Genomic DNA, 21,122 nt, shown 5'->3' on the forward strand with positions numbered 1-21,122 from the left:
TCAACCACCCTACTCTGCTTCACCTCTACCTCACGTCTACCCTGAGACCCACTGTTCTCAAGGGGGGATTGTACTCTTCCTCAGTCTCTCTGAAGGTAACAACCTCCTATAGGAAGGAGTCTCATGTCCTCTGGGACTCTTCAAACAGCTTAGTCACTAGGAACAATTTTTGAAAAGACTGGTCCACACAGGGAATATAGCCAATGTTTTATATTATATAATAACTATAAATGGAGTATAATCTATAAAAATTTTGCATCACTACGTTGTACACCTGAAACTCTACCTCGATTTAAAAAAAGGGGGGTGGGGCTACTACACGTTTTGTGTCCATATATAGGCTCAGTTACATCCATATACAGGGAAACAGGCCCTGGTTGTTCCCAGAACAACAGAGTTCTGAAATACACAAATCAAAAACTGATAGACTGAAGGGAGAAATAAACAATTCAAAATCAATAGTTGAAACCTCAATTTCCTATTTTCAATAATTGATAAAACCAGAAGGCAGAAGTTTAACAAGGAAACAGAATAAGTGAACAAGACTATAAAGCATCTAGACCTAACAGGCATATAATCGCTCCACCCAAACACAACTGAATACACCTTCTCCTCAAGTGCACATGGAACATTCTCCAGGATAGATCATGTGCAAGGTCATACAACAAGCCTTAAGAAAATTAAAAGGATGGAAGTCATACTAAGTATATCCTCTAAACACAATGAACAAAGGAAGAAAGTTTAAGAAATTCACAACTAACTGAAAATTAAATGATACACTCCTATATAACCAATAAAACAAAGAAGAAATCACAAGGAAAGTGTTCAAAAACTTGATTATGAATGGAAAAAAACACAAAATACCAAAACTTATGGTATGCAGCTAATGTAGTGCTTATAGGAAAATGTATAGTATAATTGCCTATACTGAAAAAGAAGAAATTTCAAATCAAGTACCTAACATTTTACTTTAAGAAACAAAAGGGGGGGGGGAAGCAAATTAAGCCAAAGTAAACAGAATAAAGGAAATAAAGATTAGGGCAGAAATGAATGAAACAGAGAATTAAAAAACAATAGAAAAAAATTAATGAAACCAAAAGTTAGTTCTTCAAAAAAAAGAAATCAATAAAATTGACAAACCTTTAGTCAGACTGACTGAGCAAAATAAGAGAAAACAACTCAAATAATTAAAATCAGGCAAAAAGAGGGGACATTACTACTAATCTCAAAGGAAAAAAATGCTTCTAATGGAACATTATGAACAATTGTGTACCAACAAATTAGATAACCTAAAGGAAACAGAGAAATTCCCAGAAACGCACAAATTACCAAAACAGACTCACAAAGAAATAGAAAATCTGAGTAGATCTATAACAAGTAAAAAGACTGAGCTAGTATTGTTCAAAAAACTTTCCACAGAGAAAAGCTTAGGACCAGATGGCTTTGCTGGTGATTTCTACTAGATATTTGAAGAATTCACATCAACCTCTCACAAATTCTTCCAAGAAACAGAAGAGGAGGGAACACTTCCCAACTCTTTCTACAAGGCTAGTATCATCCTGATACCAAAACCAGAAAAAGCTAACACAAGAAAACTACAGGCCAATATCTCTTATGAATATAGACTCAATAAGATAATGGTGACGACTGCAGAACTCTGAATACACTAAAAACCAATGATTGTACACTTTAAATGCGTGGATACTGTAGTATGTATAATATATTTCCAAAAAACTGTTCAAAAACAGGGATGTCCCTGGTGAGACTTTGTAGACACAAGGAGAATTCCTAACACTTACTAGTACTTGGGAGGTTTACAAATAAAGTTGGACAAGATTAAGCAAGGCTGTGGGTAGCAGGGTGAGGGTGGAGGCTATCTTGGGGATATGCAAGGGTGGGAGGCAGTAAGAGCAGAGAAACGAGTTCCATTTGGTATTAAAAACATCTAGCTGTCAACATATAAAATTCTTTGAAAGTCACTTCTCTCAGCTGAGTTGACGTGACTGGCCTGTGTCAGGTTAATGTGTTTTTACCTAATAAGATCAGACGTTTATAAAACCAACAATAATCCCTGACCCTACTGTATGATCAAGTACAAGGCAGAATGCATTCATGTTTCCAGCAGATGATCCACACATGTTCACCTACCTGCTCCCACTTGCAATGTCTCTCCTAAGACACACAGGAGCAGATGGTCCTGAGCACTGCTTTGTGCATCAGAGGTTCCTGGGCTTGAATTCTGGTTCTGCCACTCAGAAGATCTGTGTGTACTCTGGCGCCGCAGTGCTGGTGTGGGTTCTAAGTAAGATAATGTCTGCAAAGTCCCTGGGCCATTGTGGGCACTCAGTAAAAGGTAATGTTACTGCTACTCTTCCCTCTTTTATGAAATGATCACTCAGAGCAGAGCCTACATCATGGCAACGCATCATGTCAGGATGGCTAACCTATATTTCTTACAGCTCTGTTTTATACCAATTTCAGGTAGTGGTTAAAAGTGGGTGATGACTCTACAAGGCTTGTGATCCCCAGGTTTCCCAGGCCGCCACAGGCTGAGATGCTACATTCAGTAGTGTGCTGCCCTTCTGTCCTTCGTGGCCACCAACCCAGGAGGAGCCAGGCTGGAGAGCACCTGGCTTCTTGAACTCCTGGTCACAAGCCAGGTGCGTTTTTGTATCTTAAAAATTAATTCTCCCTGGTGTCATGATGTTCTATCTTGGAAACATGTCTGTCTTCCGGCTGGTCCCTGGACCATGCACAGGAAAGAGGCAGCATCCCGCGGGGCAGAACATCATGAAATGGCGCATACCCAGTGGACACTGAGCAGGGGGGAGGTCAAGGGATTTTGAACAGGGGTGTTGAAATGATCTCAGCACCCATCCTCGGGAGGAAGAAATATCAGGCAGACCCATTGTGCACCAAACAGCTACTTCTCTTCATTATGGAAGTTTACCTGAATGCTGCACTCGCTGAATGGGGAGTATCCGTCAAAGCCGGGTACCCAGGAGATCAGGATGCTATGTGCGGTACTGTTGCGGACCCTGACTTCAGTTGGCGGGGAGGGAATTGCTACGTAAAAAACAAAGGCACACCACACACACAATTATAAACCGCATGAGGCCATAGCTACGAAACAAATGCATTAATACCAAGCCCATTTCCATTTCTAGAGATTGGGAAAATTAGACACAAGTTTTAAAGGGGAGCCACCCTACGCCTGAGGGTAATCATATTAACCTACAGAGAAGTCTTGCAGTGACAGGATGGCTCTGCCTGGCCCAGAGAAGTGGGATGTAGACCTGCTTTCCTGCCCCCGATGAACTGAGAACTTTCAGCTGGGCAAGGACGGGGAGACATCCATTTCCTCCTGCTGTGTGCAGGGGCGTTGCTAGGCGCTGGTGCTCTCAATGGGGGTGAAGAGCCATGACCCTTCCCTTGTGGAGCTAAACATGCATGTGTGTGCATGCATGCATGTGTGTGTGTGTGTGTGTGTGTGTGTATGTGTGATGGAGGAAGGAAGCTTTCCAGGAGGAGGAAACGGGTGAGAGTCAGCTCAAGCAAAAGAGCCAAGTGCATCTGCTTGCGAGGAGGGGAGGGCATACCGGAATGAATGTGTGATGACCTCAGCCACTGGTGGAACGTGGATAGATATTTAAATTAGAATCCAACAAGGATCTGAAGTTTGAGGCTCTTATTTTCTTGTGCTACATTTAACTTTTTTTTAAAGTATATTAAAATCTGTGAATCAATACTATTTTTATTTTATTTATTTATTTATTTATTTATTTTTGCCAGCGTTGCAAGGCTTGTGGGATCTTAGTTCCCTGACCAGGGATGGAACCTGTGCCCCCTGCAGTGGAAGCGCCAAGTCCTAACCACCCAACTGCCAGAAAAGTCCCATATATTTAAGTCTTAATTAATGGTAATAACCACACTTATACTCCAAAATGATGACTAATGTTTTTGAATGCTTACTATGCGCGAGGAACCTTATGGACTTCATTCAATCATGACTAATCTGATAGGAAGAACCCCATCAGAGAAGTAGTCTTACAATCCCCCATTGACAGATGAGGAAACTGAGGACCAGAGAAGTTAAAAACTTGCCAGACCTCACAGAGCTCGTAAGCAGCAGAATGGGAACTTGAACGTGGGTCTGCCTGACCCCAGCATTCGGGTTCCTCAACAGGACACTGGAGGCTGGTTGCAGGGGCAGCAAGCAGACCAGCATGAGTACCAACAGGAGCTGGGGAGTGCGGTCACCACTTAGCCAGCTGTCTGGCCCACGGCACAGTTCCATGCCCTCTCTAAACTCCGTTCCCGCTTCTATTAGGAGGTGGAGTGACCACACTACTCCATGGGGCTGGGGTGAGGATGAAATGAGGTAACACACGCACGAGGTCTGGGGGATGTGTGCTGGTGGTGAAGGTGAGGACAGGAGATGAGAGGAAGGAAGGCTGGGACCATATTAAGCGCTCACTGGGGACCACGTTCAGGGTACCACGTTCAGGAGTTTCAATTTTACCGGGAGACACACAGCTTGATGAATGGGAAAGAGTCAATGTTTTGTTTGACTCACTTCCCTAAAAAGATTATCTGCCTTTCCAGATCAAAGTCTGGCCACATACCCCTCAGTTCATAACAGACGAGCAGGGAGTTTTGGTGGCTGTGGCACACACATTCAAATTAATGAAAGCCCCAAACATGAGTTTTGGAAATAGGCTTTATCAAAATAAAGTCCTAGTGGAGATTCTGTCTGAAGCATAAAATTCAAGAAGGGCTTCTCATTTTATGGATTTTTAAACTTTAAGATGTTGATACTTTATGAAAATGTCTTTATAAATTTACGCCCACGTGTGAATTCCTGAAATTCTCAGCATTTCTTTTGAAAATTGTAATAATGGGATTTGTAACGAAGGAAGGAAGTTATACAGTTCCTCTCGTAGTAACTTTCAGTTTGTTCATTTTTTTTTCCAATGAACTTTTCGAAAATGCCCTCTCATAGCCTCTTCTAGTTGATTTGCTGAAACTAAACATCAGCACTTTTAAAAAGCACAATGTCTTTTGTAATTTTGAGTCTCCTGCTGTATATTACCCACTCTTTAATTCATTATTAAACACATTCTGCTTTTTCCCTCTATTATTTCCCCAAGGATAAGACCAAAAGGAATAGGAACTCAATATTTCTTTCTCAATATTTAAATCAAGAACAAATAACATACAGAACAGACTGGTGGTTACCAAGGGGGACAGATGGAGTGGGAGGTTGGGGTTAGCAGTTGTAAACTCATATATAGAATGGATAAACAACAAGGTCCTACTATGGAGCACAGAGAACTATATTTGATATCCTATGATAAAGCATAATGGAAAAGAATATAAAAAACAGAATATATATAACTGAATCACTTTGCTGTACAGTAGTAATTAACACTGTAAATCAACGATACTTCAATAAAAATAAATTTAAAAATAAATTAAGAACAAATACTAAAACATATCACTTGCTTGAATTTCTATGAGAAAGGTTAAAGGAGATGATTTGAAAAGGGATAAAAAGACAGTAGGTTTTCCTTTCCTTTCAAGTTTCAGGTTTAAATACCTTTGATCCCACAAAAGGAAGAGGAAGAGGCAGATGATTGGATTGGAATGTCTCCACCAGCCGAGGAGAGCTTTCAAACACTTTCATTCTGTTGTATCCCAGCTCAGAGGAAGCAAGGTGGGTGGGGGAGATTAGGAGAAAGAGGGACTGGAGCCCGGGGCCCCCAGAAGAAGAGCGACTCTGACCTTCTCCCTCCTCAGAGCAGCTGCTGGTGGAGACTTGCTCAGCCCCAGCTGCCCAAGGAAGGACAGAGCCCAGCCTTAGATCAGTGCCCCAAGCAGCCCCCACCCAGGGGACTCTTCAAGGGGTAATGGGGACAAAAGGAAAAAGTGAAAATGGGAGCTAAGATGATCCAGGGTCAGCATTTCAGACAATTTCCTTCTCCACCCGAGCAGAACTAAACTAGCTAATGTTGATCCAAGACAACTGTTAGGCCCTGTTGTGAGTACTTTTATTTGTATTATCTCATTGAACCCCCAGGAAGAGGTAGGTTCTGTAATTATTTCCATTTTACAGAGGGGAACACTGAAGGAAGAGAGGTTAAGTGACTTGTCTAAGGTCACAAAGGGAAGCCAGGGCTCAATCCCAGGCAGCTGGCTGCAGAGCTCACACGGCACCTCCCTCAACCCCCGGAACATGCAGGGACCCTCCCCCTCACCTTTGATGTTGATCTGCACGCCCTTGGACACGGTCAGCCCTTTGTCATTGTGGGCCTCACAACTGAAGATCGCAGTCTCGGTCAGACCTGGAGGGGAAGGAGATTCGTGAGACCAGCTGCAGAGAGACACGCTGCTGTGTATCAGAAGCCCACGGGGGTCTCAGCATCCTTTTCCTTTTTTACTTTTACATATGTTGGTGTTTGAAAAACAAATTTAGGATTAAACCCTAGGTACCAGGAGCAAGGCAACCAGGGGCATCTGTAATGAATATTTTTCCCCGATGGTGAGATGTTAGGTAACAAAGCAGTATCATTTAGTTTTAAAATTTCTGCAAGGAGGTATGGGAATCACTGGCCCCAATATCAAGAAAAGTGGTTTCCGAGGCTCACCCAGATCCCTGCTTAGCACTCCATATATCCTATGTCACGATGGACATGTCAGGGTACCAGAAACAGCAGGACAAAAGTCACAGTTTTTAAAATTTCAGATCATCTGTTGTAATGAATCCTTTTTTAGTAGTAAAAAACCGATGTATTCAGAAGGAATTATATAAACACAAGGCATCATTATTACTTGAAGACACTGGTGCTGAATGAAGAAAAATTCGATCATTTCAGAGGTCTGAAGACATCTTAAAAATGAAAAAAATTAGTTGACTCAGTAATTTTAAGGAGAAAGGAAGAGAGGTAATCTAGATCTTGGTTTCTTATAATACTTTTCTCCAGTGAAAGGAACCAGAGCTCCTCAGCTAAATGGCTGATGGTCAGGTTGGAGCAGAAAACACACAAGATGAGCCTGGAGCAAAATACAAAACAAGCAGCGCACACACACACACACACACACACACACACACACACACACACACACACACACTTAGAGTGATGGGGGGATGGCAAAGAGACTCAGGAGCCAGCTGAAAGAACTCCCAACGGCCAAAGCTGGGACAATTTGTCCTAATGGCAACAAAATAAAGTAACATTAAATGGTAACCCAAAGTATAAATGTCCATGAGTCTATAATGATATAAACAAATGTTTACATAAAACAGGGAGAAGAGACAAATCCTCCATGCAGAGGAATTCCAAATGATTTTTATATATGAAGGTGAGTCAAAAATTATACGCACTCCAGTTTTAAAAACTTCTATAAATTCTATAGCCAGAGTGCGGATAATTTTTGACTCACTCTTGTAGATGCTCTGCCCCCAAAGATAAGCATCACTCCTAACTCCTTAAGCGTGGGCTGCACATACTGACTTCCTTCCAAAGAGGACAGTATGGAAAGGGGTATCAAAGGAAAACTTTTGAGTGAGAAACCGACAAACACTAGCTCAGCCAGATGGTCAAGGTCAAGACCAACAGTGGTAAGTCATGTTGACAGAAAGTACCCCTGATGTGATGTGATGAGAATGGCATTTCTCCTCTGTGGCATTCCTCCCCCAAAACATATAACCCAAATCTAATCATGAGAAAAATGAAGAAAACATCAGACAGGCCCAAACTGTGCGACATTCTGCAAAAAACCTGACCAGTACTTCTCAAAACCATCCAGGTCATTAAAAACAAGGGAAGTTTGAGAGATTGTCACCACCAAAAGGAGGCTAAGGAGACATAACAACTAAATCCTAAAATAGTAAAAGGACATTAGGTAAAAACTAAGGAAATCTGAATAAACTATGGACTTTGGTTAATAATGATATATCAGGAATTTTCCAAGATAACAGAATAATTAGCTACGTGCTAGTTTCAGGCTTACATTTACTGAAGGGGCATTTCAATGAGACAAAGAGGTATGTTTTAGGACTTCCCTGGTGGTTCAGTGGTTAAGACTCCATGCTTCCAATGCAGAGAGGGTGGCTCTGATCCCTGGTTGGGGAACTAAGATCCTACACGCTGCATGGTGCGGCCAAAATTTTTTTTTTTATTTTTAAAAAGAGGCATGCTTGGAAGGGCTGCTCAAAAGGACATCAAGAAGCCCTAAGTTCCACTACCTCCCAAAGTCTCAAAAACGGCTGTGAAAATCTCTCTGGGCAAGCAGAATCTACAAACCTGTGAGGGAAACTTTCGTTCCTGATTCACTACGCTAAGTTCTAAAAATAATGCAATGGGCATAAGGAAGTGAAATCATTGTTTATGATACACAATATTGTGTCACATTAAATATAATTGTTCAAAAATGATATATCAGTATTGGTTTATGGATTGTAACAAAAGAACCACACTAATTAATGTAAGATGTTCATAAAGGGGAGCATGAGGGTGGGGTTTATGGGAATACTCTGTATGAGATGGCACAAAACTTTTCTATAAATCTAAAACTAATCTAGGGACTTCCCTGGTGGCACAGTGGTTAAGAATCCACCTGCCAACGCAGGGGACATGGGTTTGATCCCTGGGCCGGGAAGATCCCACATGCTGCGGAGCAACTGGGCCCGCAAGCCACAACTACTGAGCCCACGTGCCACAACGACTGAAGCCCGAGAACCCTAGAGCCCATGCTCTGCAACAAGAGAAGCCACCGCAATGAGAAGCCCATGCACAACAAAGAGTAGTCCCTGCTCTCCACAGCAAGAGAAAGCCCACATGCAGCAAGGAAGATCCGATGCGGCCAAAAAAAAAAAAAGAAAAAGAAAAAGAATAGTTATAAAACGATTCTAAAATTTATTTTTAAAAAGTACAGCCATATATACCATCTAGTTGAATCTGGAAACTTCTTCCCTGCCACACAAGGCATCTGGCACAGAGCTTATATCATAAATTGGAGAAAGATAAAATTCTTGAAAATATGCCACCATTCACTTCTTGCTTGAAAGGCTTATTTTGTTTTTGTTTCTATCTACTTGTGTAGGATATTTTCCATCTGATAATTTCAACATCCAAAGCTTGTCACTAATGAAGTCATTAAATATTTGAAACAAGCTGCCAAGGGAAGCCCAGCTGGTCGTCAGCCAGGAAGGACTGTCCACGTTGGATACCCTCATGGTGAATATAGCACCGAGGCTGGGCCGCGTGGCCTGGGAGAAGTTCTAGGAAGAAATGCAAATCTGACTGCTTTCAAGTCGGTGCCTCTCCTGAGGCATTAGCTGTGCACAAAAAAAATCAGTGCTGGTGGGTGTTTGTTCTTTTCCATCCAGATGGAAGTCTGTCCCAGTGTCTGAGTTCTGTTGACTAGACTCTCTGTCCTACAATTCTGTGATGACCTTTGACTTCTCCTAAATAATGTTGGATCAGAAAATGACAGCTACTTCAGGTATTTTAATTTTCCAAGATGAGTATCTCCCTCAGACTGAAGGAAAATCCCAAATCAGATTGCTTAATGAGATCCGCTAAATCCAAGTGCTAAAAAACTACAATTCCAGGTAAGAGCCAGCTCTTTTCACATTGGGTCACCTCCTCTCGAATGAGAGATGGAACTGCTAATAGTTTGTGTGTTGGTTTAGAAAATACATATTTCACTGAAGAGGAATATTTATTTCAAACCCATTAGCCACACCTATAAAAGGACATCTGTGGACACACTGCCTCATGGAGTCTATGTCTTCGGTTTGTATTCCTGCTAAAGAATTTTGAAAGATATATGTAGGCTCTTACACATTTTGAGGTTTGCATCTTAAACAGTTCATAATGTAAACAGCTGCAAAAAATGTAATTTCAGGTACCCTGAATATGCTGATATTTTAAAGTAAAACTCCTTTAGCGTCCCACGTAACATACTAGTTAGTTGGATGGGAGACCCGGCATCACCCACTGAAACAACTCTCCTCAGCGATCAGAAGTTTTCAATCATGACTTTTCTACTTCTCCTGCAGAATTTCATCCTAATGGCATGCATGTGTTTGAAAGTCTCTGATTAATCGCCCTATGATACTTCTTGGTAACAAAATTACACATATATATTGAATTTGGAAAACAAATTTTCTTCTAGGTTGATGATCCTTACACTTATTATTTAGGTCACAACTGATCAAAATTATATACGTATATATATAATTTTTAAATGTACAAAGCAAAATTTTACAGAAAGCACAACTCCTTTTCTGGAGAAAATTTGGAATTTTCTATGTGGTAGTCTGGAATTTTCTTAACCTTGTGCCAATGCACTATAGCAGCTGTTCTCAGAGTGTGGTCTAGAGGTTCCTGGGCATCCCAGAGACACTTTTTGGGGTCCTCAAATTGAAAACTATTTTGTAAGAATAACAATAATACGTTATTTGCCCTTTTCACTCTTATGCTTTCAGGGATATATGATGAAATTTTCCAAAAGGTGTATGATGAGTGATGATATCAAAGCTCTATGAGCTAGTGGAATATGTGCTTGTGCATTCTTGTGTTTTAATTTCTAATTCAGTAAATAGCAACAGATGTAACTCACATAAACAAAAACTTGTTGGTTCTCAATCACTTTTAAGACTGTAAAGAGGAGACCAAAGCATTGGAGAACTGATGCCCCGAAGTGATTCTGGGTAAGTCAGAGACGTCTTTTTCCTTTTGTGAAGTGAGGGAGACATGACAGGGAAGCAGAAGGTGAAAAAGAAGAACTGGCATAGCATCAGGACTTTGGGCATCTTGTCAGTCATTGATTTTGGGAAAGAAGATACTTACTGGATGAGGACCCACTGGTCCCTCTAAGCCACCACCTGGGGTCCCTGCTGCGGGTCACTATTTCCCAGGCAGGCCTGTGACACTTGGCTTTTCATCCTGAAGTATCACCTTTAACCTTCCAGGTCATAGCTCCTAAATGAGATGCCTGTTTCACCAGCCTACATGAACTCGCAAAACTCAGCTTATATTTAAAAAAAACAGCTTTAGCTCAATCTGAAGACACAGAGAGTTGCTATGCAACTTATGTTTTGTATATATCTGAGCAGACACCTGCAGGCTAAAACCAGTCATTTGACTTCAATCACTCTTGTCAAAACTCTTGGGAAACACTTGAGTATCAACTACAAATCACATTCCCAACTGGGTGTGAGGGGAAGAGCGGCCCTGCTTGAAAACCAGAGGATGGATTAATTTCCTTGAGATCCATTATCTAGTTACAGATCCCAAAGTAAGATGAGTTAGGCCCACTGTTGTTCGGTCCTGCAAGGCTGATTGATGTTGAGAGCGAAACCGGTCCTCGGGAAACATGATTTTAGGTTAAGAGGGAAGTCATTTTTCCTCTTCGTGTTTCTCTTCAGAGGACACACAAAGTCAGGAAAATGATCTGCACCTAATTCCCTGGCACCACACACCCACTCCGATTCAGAACTGCCTGCAAGTAGCCAAACCATCTAGGAGAGCAGTTTTGCCCGGGGGCTGAGGTGGTGAATGCCCACAGGCCCAACAGATGCCAGCAGAGAGAAATGGAAACTGCTTCCAACCCAGGTTAACTTTCTCCAGATTGGATGGGCCAAAATTTAAGGCCAAATATAGGCTTCTTGGCTTGATGTAGTCGGTGACACGTTTTTTTGCTTAATGGCACTAGCTTCCCAACTGGAGGCTCTTTTATAAGCCTGGGTTGAGGACAGCATCAAGGTGTACTGAGAAAGACAGCTTACCCCTCACTTTTCTGTTTTCCCTCTGGATGAAAAATAAGCACCAGACTGGAACAGACCTTGACGTTTTACAGCCCACACCTTTGTGGCTTTAGGGAGAAAATCATCCACCCCCAAGTCTCCACCCTATGTCCACTCTCCCGAGTGCCCCCAGCACCAGCGCCTCCACATTTCCTGTTGCCGTGTCCTCTTCTCGTGGGCATCCCTCTTACGCCATGACATCCCACCTAAGTCTCTTATGATGGTTCATGCCCCTCTTGCTTGGTCCTCTGCTGGTTTAAAAAAAGATAACCCCTGACACAAGGTCTGAAAGATATTTTAGGGAACATTCAGCCACAGGAGGTTCCCTTCAGGGAAGGACAGTCAGAATCGCTGAGAAAGCAGCTACTAAGAACACAGTTAAGGCAGTTGTTTGAGTTCTGGGTTAAGCAATCCTGTTCCTTTAATTTTTTCCCTAGTATTCATCTTTCTACCCAAAGAGGCAAGAAATAGAAGAATATGCTGCATAAATGAAGGACTTACACTTAGTAACTTGGAACTTACTGTCTCCCCTCAATTCACTCACTCAACATTTACTTAGTATGTGCCAGAAGTTTCCCCAGGCACCTGGGATCTATCCATGAATAAAACAAAGATCCTTGCCCTTACAGAGCTCATATTCTTAAGGAGAAAAATGGGTGAGAAATAACAGCCTTAAAAATAAGTAAGCTGCATGTTCTATTAGAATGTGATTAGTACTATGGAAAAATAGAAGAGGATCAGGGGGTCAGGGTGGGTAGGGAAGTGGTTGTGATTTTAAATATGCAGGTCAGAGGTGGCTCCTTGAGAAATGTCCTCTGAGGAAAGACTCAGGGTGAAGGAATGGGCCAAGTTTATTCTGGGCGGCGGGGCGGGGGGTGGTGGTGAGGGGAGGTTTGAAGGAACATGTGGGTCAGGCCTTTGTCCTCCAAGTGAGGTGGGAAACCTGGGGCTTTGTGCAGAAGACTGATATGATCTAGTCTGTGTTTTAGGAGGATTGTTCCAGCTGCCACACAAAGGCTAAACATTAGGCAAGCAAGTCCCTTAACTGCTCCAAATTTTTTCCTGATGTGCAAAATGGGAATTAAAACATGCCTAACTATATCACAGGTTGCTATGAAGTTCAAAGTAAATCTTTACTGAAAGTGCTGTGAGAATTATGGACTGATTTATATAAATTCTAGTTATTATTGGCACTGTTATTACAATGAATATTAAGAACTATAGCAATTAACTATAACCAAAAGTAGTAGCTTAGCTGTTTTCTAAGTGTGGATTTAAATATAAAATGAGTATTTTTTTTTAAAGTAAAAACCAGAAAGATCTGTCTAAGTCCCCCAGTCTTAGTAGAAAGGTAGCTCAAAATTGACAGTGAGTTAGTAACTGTTGCAAATAAAAATTTGTTAAAGGTAACATTTCAGTCATTCCTGTAGGTTGCTTCTATAGCAAGACCTTTACATCCATTATTTCACTGAATCCTCATAAACGTTCTATGAAGTAGGCACTGCTATTACCTCTATTTAATAAAAAGAAGGTGAGTACCTTGCCTAGGGACACATAGTGGTGAACTGGCATTGTCTGTATCAAAGCTCAGGATCTTAACCACTAACCTATAACACATTCCGCCACTAAACACCATGCAGCAAAAGCTTTCTGCAGTCCTGCTCTTTATTTTGGGACTTGATTTTGCTGATAACAAAGTACTTCCTTGGGGAAAAAAAACCCAACTTTGTTTTGAAATATTTTTCAATTCACAAGAGATTGCAGAAATAGTACAGAATTCCTAGAACCTTTCACCCAGCTTCCCCTAAGGGTCAGATCTTACGTAATCATAATACAACCATCAAAACCAGGAAAGTGACTTTGGTACAATACAATACTTTTTTTTTTTTTTTTTGGCCACACCTCAGGGCACGCAGAATCTTAGTTCCCCGACCAGGAATCGAACCTGAGCGCCCTGCAGTGGAAACTCGGAGTCTTAACCACTAGACTGCCAGGGAAGTCCTCGGCACAAACTATTAACTAAAATACAGACCTTATTCAGATTTCATCAGGTTTTGGTTTTGTTTTATTGTGTGTATGTGGGGGGGGGGGGTGAATTTTTTTTCTATGAAATTTTATTACAGGTACATATTTGTGTACAGTTGGAGAACTGTTCCATCACCAAGAAGAAGCTCCCCCATGCCACCCCTTTTACGAACATCCTTCCCCCAGCCTAACCCCTGGTAGGAGCTGATGTGTACACCATCACTAAAAGCCCATCATTTTGAGAATGTTATCTAAATGGAATCACATAGCATGTAACCTTTGAGATTGGCTTTGTTGACTCAGAATAATGCCCTTTAGACAAAATACTTCTTTGCTCATGTTTCTTAAAGACAGCACTTATACCACAGAGGGGAAGAAAAACTGGTATCAAGAGGGAAAAGTGCATGATCTTCCTGTTCATAAATGTGCCTGCTCCAACAATCAGGGCTCTTTACACCACTCCCTTACTCAGCATCCTCTCAATGGAAGGGATGCAAAAGTTTACTTCAGGGTTAATTTCAAGATAGCATGGTGCCTCCCTGCAAATGTTCAGACTTTATTTACACCACCATAGGAGGCGCTGTATGGGCACAAAGGCCCCCAGAGGCATCTAGGGTCAGAATAGCCTCAGCATCTAGTTCCCTAAACACAACCTACTTACTGGGAGAGGCTCAGGTACCACACTAAAGCGTCCTCAAAATTAAAAACTGATGCAGGGACTTCCCTGGTGGTCCAGTGGCTAAGACTCCGTGCTCCCACTGCAGGGGGCTCAGATTCGATCCCTGGTCAGGGAACTAGATCCCTCATTCTGTGCATAAAAGTTCGCATGCAACTAAAGATCCCGCATGCCGCAACGAAGATCCCGCACGCAGCAATGAAGACCCCATGTGCCGCAACTAAGATCCGGTGCAGCCAAATGAATAAATATTTTTAAAAAATGGAGCAAATAAGAATAAGTATGTATGAACTTCCAGTTAAAAAATAAATGAGTCACGGGGATGAATGTCCAGCATGGGGATACAGTCAATAATACTGTAATGTTTTTGTATGGTGACAGAAGGAAACTAGACATATCATGGTGATCATTTTGTAATGTACATAAAAATCAAATTCCTATGTTTTGCACCAGGAACTAACATAATGTACTTCAAAACAAACATATTCATAGAAAAAAAGATCAGAGGAGGAGAAAGGGAGATTTCGATGAAGGTGATCAAAAGGTATAAACTTCCAGTTATAAGATAAATAAATATTAGGTATGCAAGGTACAACATGATTAACACTGCTGTATGTTATACATGAAAGTTGTTAAGAGAATAAATCCTGAGTTCTCATTACAAGGAAATATTTTATATCTATACAAAATGATGGATGTTCACTAAACACTGTAGTAACCACATCATGATGTATGTAAGTCAAATCAATACGCTGCACACCTTAAACTTATATAATATAATATATTATAATGTTATAATGTAACATTATAAACTCATTACATTATAAAATGTACTGTTAATTATAAAACATTATAAAATGTTAATTATACCTCAATAAAACAGGAAGAAAAAGTTTGAAACAAAAAGAATAAGTTTGTATGTAGTTCTTTCACAGTGCTACAAAGTTCCGACGCTTGGGGACAGTCTGCAGTAGCTGACTTGGTGCCTTGATGTGCCCTGAGCAAGGTCTGCATAGGAAGCCAGTGCCCTAGGCCCTCTCTCCCTGGACTTCTTTAAGCCCTTTGGGGCTGCAAAATGGATGTAAAAAAAGTCCTGTTCTCCCCATTTCACAGAACTCCTTAGAGGTATAAATGAGAAAAGAGATGAGAGAGTTTAAAATGCAAAACTAGTGACACAAATACAAGTTACTTCACCATCACTACGTCTCTGTCACAGTGAAGGGATGTAAGGCTTGGAGACTGTTTGAAATTCACTCATTTGTTCGTTAGTTCATTCAGTCACTCACACAGTTCTGGTGTGCCTGGCCAGGTGCTGGGTGATGGGGCTAAACTAATGAATGATGAATATGTAATAATCACACCGATTAATAGCACGGTAGAGGCAGACAAGCAGATGGCTGTGCTTCCATGTGGTGGGGAGGGATGACAGTTATGGAGGAGAGATACATACGGGTACGAAGATGTCTGCATCAGTGACCACAAAAAATTAAAACCACCTCTCCGGGCGGTGGAGACGGGGGTGGCCGCGGCGCGTCCGCGGGGCCTCGGGGCCGGAGCCCGGGTGCCCGGGTGCCCGCCCGCCCGCCTGCCCGCCGCCGGCCGAGCCCCGCGCCGCGTGCCTCCGTCCTGGGCGGTGCGGGTGCGGGCGGTGTCTGCCGGGCCGGGCCGCCTGCCGTGCTCTCCGCGCTTTCCTGGCTCTGAAGCCCCGAGGACGAGGCGCGGCGGCAGTAGTTTAAAGGCTCCTGGCTGGCCCTGGAACACGAGGCGGCCGTCGTGTGATGGAGGCAGGGAGGAGTGGGCCGCAGGCGCAGCGGGGAGCGGGAAAGGAGGGCCAGTGGCTGTCAGCCTGTGAACACAGGCGAGAACGACCAGCCCACATAGTCCTGGCCCAGGTCCCTGGGCCCAGCTCGGTCCTGTGCGGCTGGTCAGTGGAACAGACCTGCAGGTGTGGCTCTTGTCCCTCCAGGACAGACCCTGATGATGAACCTGGATGCCCTAACCATCCTCAGTTCTCCAGGAGAGCGCACGGGGGGTGGACCCAGGGGGCCGGGCCGGACGCCCAGCACAGCGGCTGTGTGAGTCCAGCCTGCTTGCAAGGGCAGCAGGGAGCCAGGGAGAGTCACGGCCTTGGGAATGTCCTCCGATGAGAAAGCATCCGCAGGCTTATAAAACGACTTTGTGTGAACGTTGGTGGGTTTTGAAAAGCAGCTGTGTGCTTTTCCCGCTCAGTGTGTGAGCAGAGACCGCTGGGAATCCCAAACTCCAGGGAAACTAAAGGTGACAAAGTGCAGTGAGGAGGACAGGGGTGGGGGTGGGGGGGCAGTGATGGTGGCAGGAAGGCGTCCCGAAGGCAGCGGTTTCCCATCGGCAGTGGCGACAGCCCAGCAGGCACCCTTCACGTTGACTCTGGCCTGGGGGTTGGGGGTGGGGGCTGAGCTGTATTTGGATAATCCCCCCTCACCCACCCATGGGGAGACTCTGGATGGGGTGCTGAGAACGGGGGTCTCAGTGGAAACCTTGGAACACGTGTCTTCAGCACAACGCGTTAAAGTGAATGGAAGGATTTAACGCCTTTTTCAAGGAGGGCGTCTCCACGTTGGCGAAACGAGAATAAATGCGTCTTGAATAAACAACAACAAAAAAACCACCCCAATGTTCATCAGCAAGGGAGTGGTTAAATTACGGTCCGTCCACGGACTGCGGCTGTTGTCGCAAACAGTGAGACAGGCCCATGAAAACCTATGTGGAAGGATCTATGTGTCTTGGGGAATCTATGCACATGTGCACATATATGAGCATATCGGAAGGACTAGGAAGGGTCTGGAAGGAAGGGAACCAATGGTTGACAGTGATTTCCTCTGTATGAGGGAATGAGTACGGGCAGATTAAAGGGAGATTTTCACATTTCGCTTTGGCATGTCACAATGGTCTAAATGTTTTACAATGAATATGTGCTCACATATCGTCTGTGTAATAAAAAGGCTGAAATTAATCTGTGCCCGTATTATCATTCTAACATGAAGGAAAATCACGTATATATGCATATGTATGTGTATATATATGTACACACACAAACATATATATACATATAGAAAAAGTTTGGAGAGAATATTAGCGTTTTCATTGTAATTATAAATGTGTAATAAGATGCAAAAATACTGAATTTTCTACATTTTTAACATAAAAGCACTTAATGATGTAAAAGTTTTCAAAACCTTTTTATTCTGAAATAATTATATATTTACAGAAAGATATAAAGAAACAGACAGAGAGTTCCATGTATCCCTCCTCACCCCACCTCCCCAATGTGAACGTCTCAAATAACTGCAATGTCAAAACCGGAAAACTGACCTTGGTACCATCCACAGAGCTTATTCAGATTTTGCCAATTATACATGGATTCATTTGTGTGTGTGTGTTGCTCTGTGTAGGTTTATCACATGTGTAGCTTCATGCAACCATATTCCATTAAGTTTATTTTTAAAAAGCATAGTATTAAGCTAGAAACTGCTCAATTTCTGTTTCACTTCTATCTTTTCTACCAAAGGGAAAAAAATCTTCAGATTAAAGAAGGTAAAATGAAGATTGTAAAGAACCTAAAACCCCACACAGGTGGCAGTTGTAAAGGTACATCTGACCACTTAGAAATAAATCAGATCACCAAGCTGAGACAAATTATATATATAGCCTTGGGTATTAAAACTTGCGGGTCCTTCTACGTTGTAAGAAAAGAGACAGAAGAGGAAAAGTTCTAGATAATCAGAGATGGATAGATTTTATCCCTGTTTTTCATAAAGAAAATGATACCAATTTTGCCAAGTACAGAATCAGTGAGAGCCAGAAATCCACAGCAGAACTTAAGAGGAGTTTATCAGATTGGTGCCTAGGACACGGGGTTCAGCTCACCAACAAGAAGTCAGGTCTGACTTCAAAATGAATTTCAAACTGATTTCCAGTCTTTCCAGGATAGTTACTAGTCCAGTGTATCAAGGAATGTCTCAGAAGAGAATATGGAGAAATAAGTGGTGGAAAAAGTAAAATTAGGCAGATTTACTACTGGTTATTAAACAGTAGCCAAGAGAGCTGATTTCACGAAGTAACGTCAGCTCAGAGGTTGCCTTAATTAGCAGGGCACAGGGCTCTGCCCTTGGTTAAATTAAAATCCAGATTTCCATCAATGACTTGGAAGAGACAAAAGGCAGGGCCAGGAAGCAGGGAGAGAATTTGCTAATCCAATGAGAGAATCAAGGTTCAAAATGGTCTCCAATAGGCTGCGACGATGAGTTAAGTTTTTATAAGGATTAATGTCACACAGTAGGCTGAAATTCCAAAATAATTAAGTATACAAGAAGCAGAAGAGCTTTGATTTTGCAGCAATTCATGAGAAAAAGACCTGGGGATTTCAGTTAGCCTCAGACTCAACATTAACCAATACATTAATCTTCACAAGAAAGGTAATGGAAACTGCATTACCAGAAATACAGCATCCAAAACACAAGCAGTTACAGTCTCCACTGAACTTCACACATGTCCTTCCAAAATAACAACAATGCTATGAAGCTCTTTCAGGAAAGAGAGGAGGTGGGAACACTTTCCAACTAGCTTTATGAGCTCAACAATACTCAGATACCAAAACTGACATGACAAAAACAAAAACAAAAAACCAAAATTATAAACCAATTTCCTTCATGAACATTGTTGTATGATAAAGACTTTGACTAGCTTTCATCCCTTGCAAGTTCCTGAGTAAGAGGAGTGGCTTTGTTATACTAATAAGGTGACTCAGGATGGGCCCCTAGATAACCTCAGGGTGGGGACTGGTCACCAAAACAAACAACCATGTGGTGGGAAGATCAGGGCTTTGATCCATATCATATTAGCCCAACCTCCTGACCTCTAGGGACGAGAGGGAGGTCTGAAGATCGTGTCCCATCCCATGGCTGATACTCTAATCAGTTATGCCCACGTAACGAAACCCCAATAAAAATTCTGGACCCCAAACCTCAGTAGAGTTTTTTGTTCCATGAACACATTGATGTATCAGGAGGTGACACACCTTAATTCCACCAAGGAAGGGCATGAAAGCTCTGCATTTGGGACCCTCCCAGACTTCATCCTACGTGTATCCCTTGTAAAAAAAAAAAAAAACCCCCCAAAAAACAAACAAACTATAATCATAAGTACAGAACTTTCCTGTGTTCTGTGAGTTGTTCTAGAAAATTATCGAACCCAGGGGGGTCATGGAAATCTCTAAATTTACAGCCAGTCAGCAAGAAGTGCAGGTGGCTTAAGGACCTCCTCGAGACTTGTGGCCAGCAGCTGAGGTGAGGGCAGACTTGTGGCAGACGTTGTCCTTAACCTATGGGGTCTGTACTAACTCCTAGTAATTAGGATCAGAACTGACTTGCAGTACACACAGTCAGTATTACCCCAGAATAAGCATAAATGCAAAAATCTTTAATTAAATATTAGCGAATGGAATTTACCACAATACATCATAACCAAGTAGAGTTTAGCCCAGGAACACAACATTGGTTTAACATTTGAAAATCAAATCAATGTAGTTTGCCATATAAAGAGAATAAAGCAGAAAAACCATGTGATTATCTCAATAGATGCGGAGGCGCAATGCAAAAGAATAGACACCTTACGATTGCATTTATTTAAATTTCAAGAACAGGCAAAATTAATCTATGATAATAGACATCAGAACAAGGTTACCTATGGCAGGGATCCCCAACCCCCAGTCCACGGACCTGTGCTGCTCTGTGGCCGGTTAGGAATGGGCCACACAGCAGGAGGTGAGTAGTAGGTGAGCGAGTGAAGCTCCATCTGTATTTACAGCCACTCCCCATCACTCCCATCACCACCTGAGCTCTGCCTCCTGTCAGATCAGCGGTGACATCAGACTCTCAGAGGAGCGTGACCCCTACTGTGACCTGCGCATGCCAGGGATCTAGGTTGCACGCTCCTGATGAGCATCTGATGCCTGCTGATCTGAGGTGCAGCTGAGGTGGTGATGCTGGCGTTGGGGAACAGCGGCAAATACCGATTATCATCAGAGAGACTTGACTGCACAGAGACCGTAACACATCAACTGCTTGCAGACGCATATCTAAACCCGATCAGAGAGTGGCAAGTGAAAACAAGCTCGGGCTCCCGCTGATTCTGCGTTATGGTGAATTGTATAATTATTTCATTATATATTACAATGTAATAATAATAGAAATAAAGTGCATAATAAATATCATGTGTTTTAATCATCCAGAAACCACCCCCCTCCCCCAGTCCGTGGAAAAATTGTCTTCCACGAAACCGGTCCCTGGTGCCAAAAAGGTTGGGGACCGCTGACCTATGGGAAGTGGGGGCTGACTGGAATGGAGTAAGAGGGAACTTCCTGGGATGATTGATAGCAACGTTCTATATCTTGATCAAAGTGGTGGTTACATGAGCGTCTACATTTATCATGACTCACTGAGTTGTGCACTTAAGTTCTACAGATTTACCTGTAGGTCAACTTAACCTACATATTTCATTGTATGCCCCATAAATCTTCCTTTATGGGACTTCAAAACAATCATCCCAGAGAGGGAGGAATGTATTTTT

The 21,122-nt window shown here is 42.5% G+C and overlaps 1 protein-coding gene across 1 annotated transcript in view; it reads right to left on the reverse strand.

Annotated features, from left to right (window-relative positions):
• The window catches only part of MERTK (MER proto-oncogene, tyrosine kinase), a 117,359-nt gene that overhangs the window by 56,245 nt on the left and 39,992 nt on the right, over positions 1-21,122 (reverse strand). Inside the window, exons 5-6 of the mRNA XM_057743039.1 lie at positions 6,258-6,344; positions 2,951-3,066 (exon numbers count right to left, since the gene is read on the reverse strand). Coding sequence (XP_057599022.1) covers positions 2,951-3,066; positions 6,258-6,344 — 203 coding nt within the window. The remainder of the gene's footprint in view (positions 1-2,950; positions 3,067-6,257; positions 6,345-21,122) is intronic.

The sequence above is a fragment of the Hippopotamus amphibius genome, chromosome 7 (genome assembly GCF_030028045.1).
Source record: "Hippopotamus amphibius kiboko isolate mHipAmp2 chromosome 7, mHipAmp2.hap2, whole genome shotgun sequence".
Classification (NCBI taxonomy): domain Eukaryota; kingdom Metazoa; phylum Chordata; class Mammalia; order Artiodactyla; family Hippopotamidae; genus Hippopotamus; species Hippopotamus amphibius.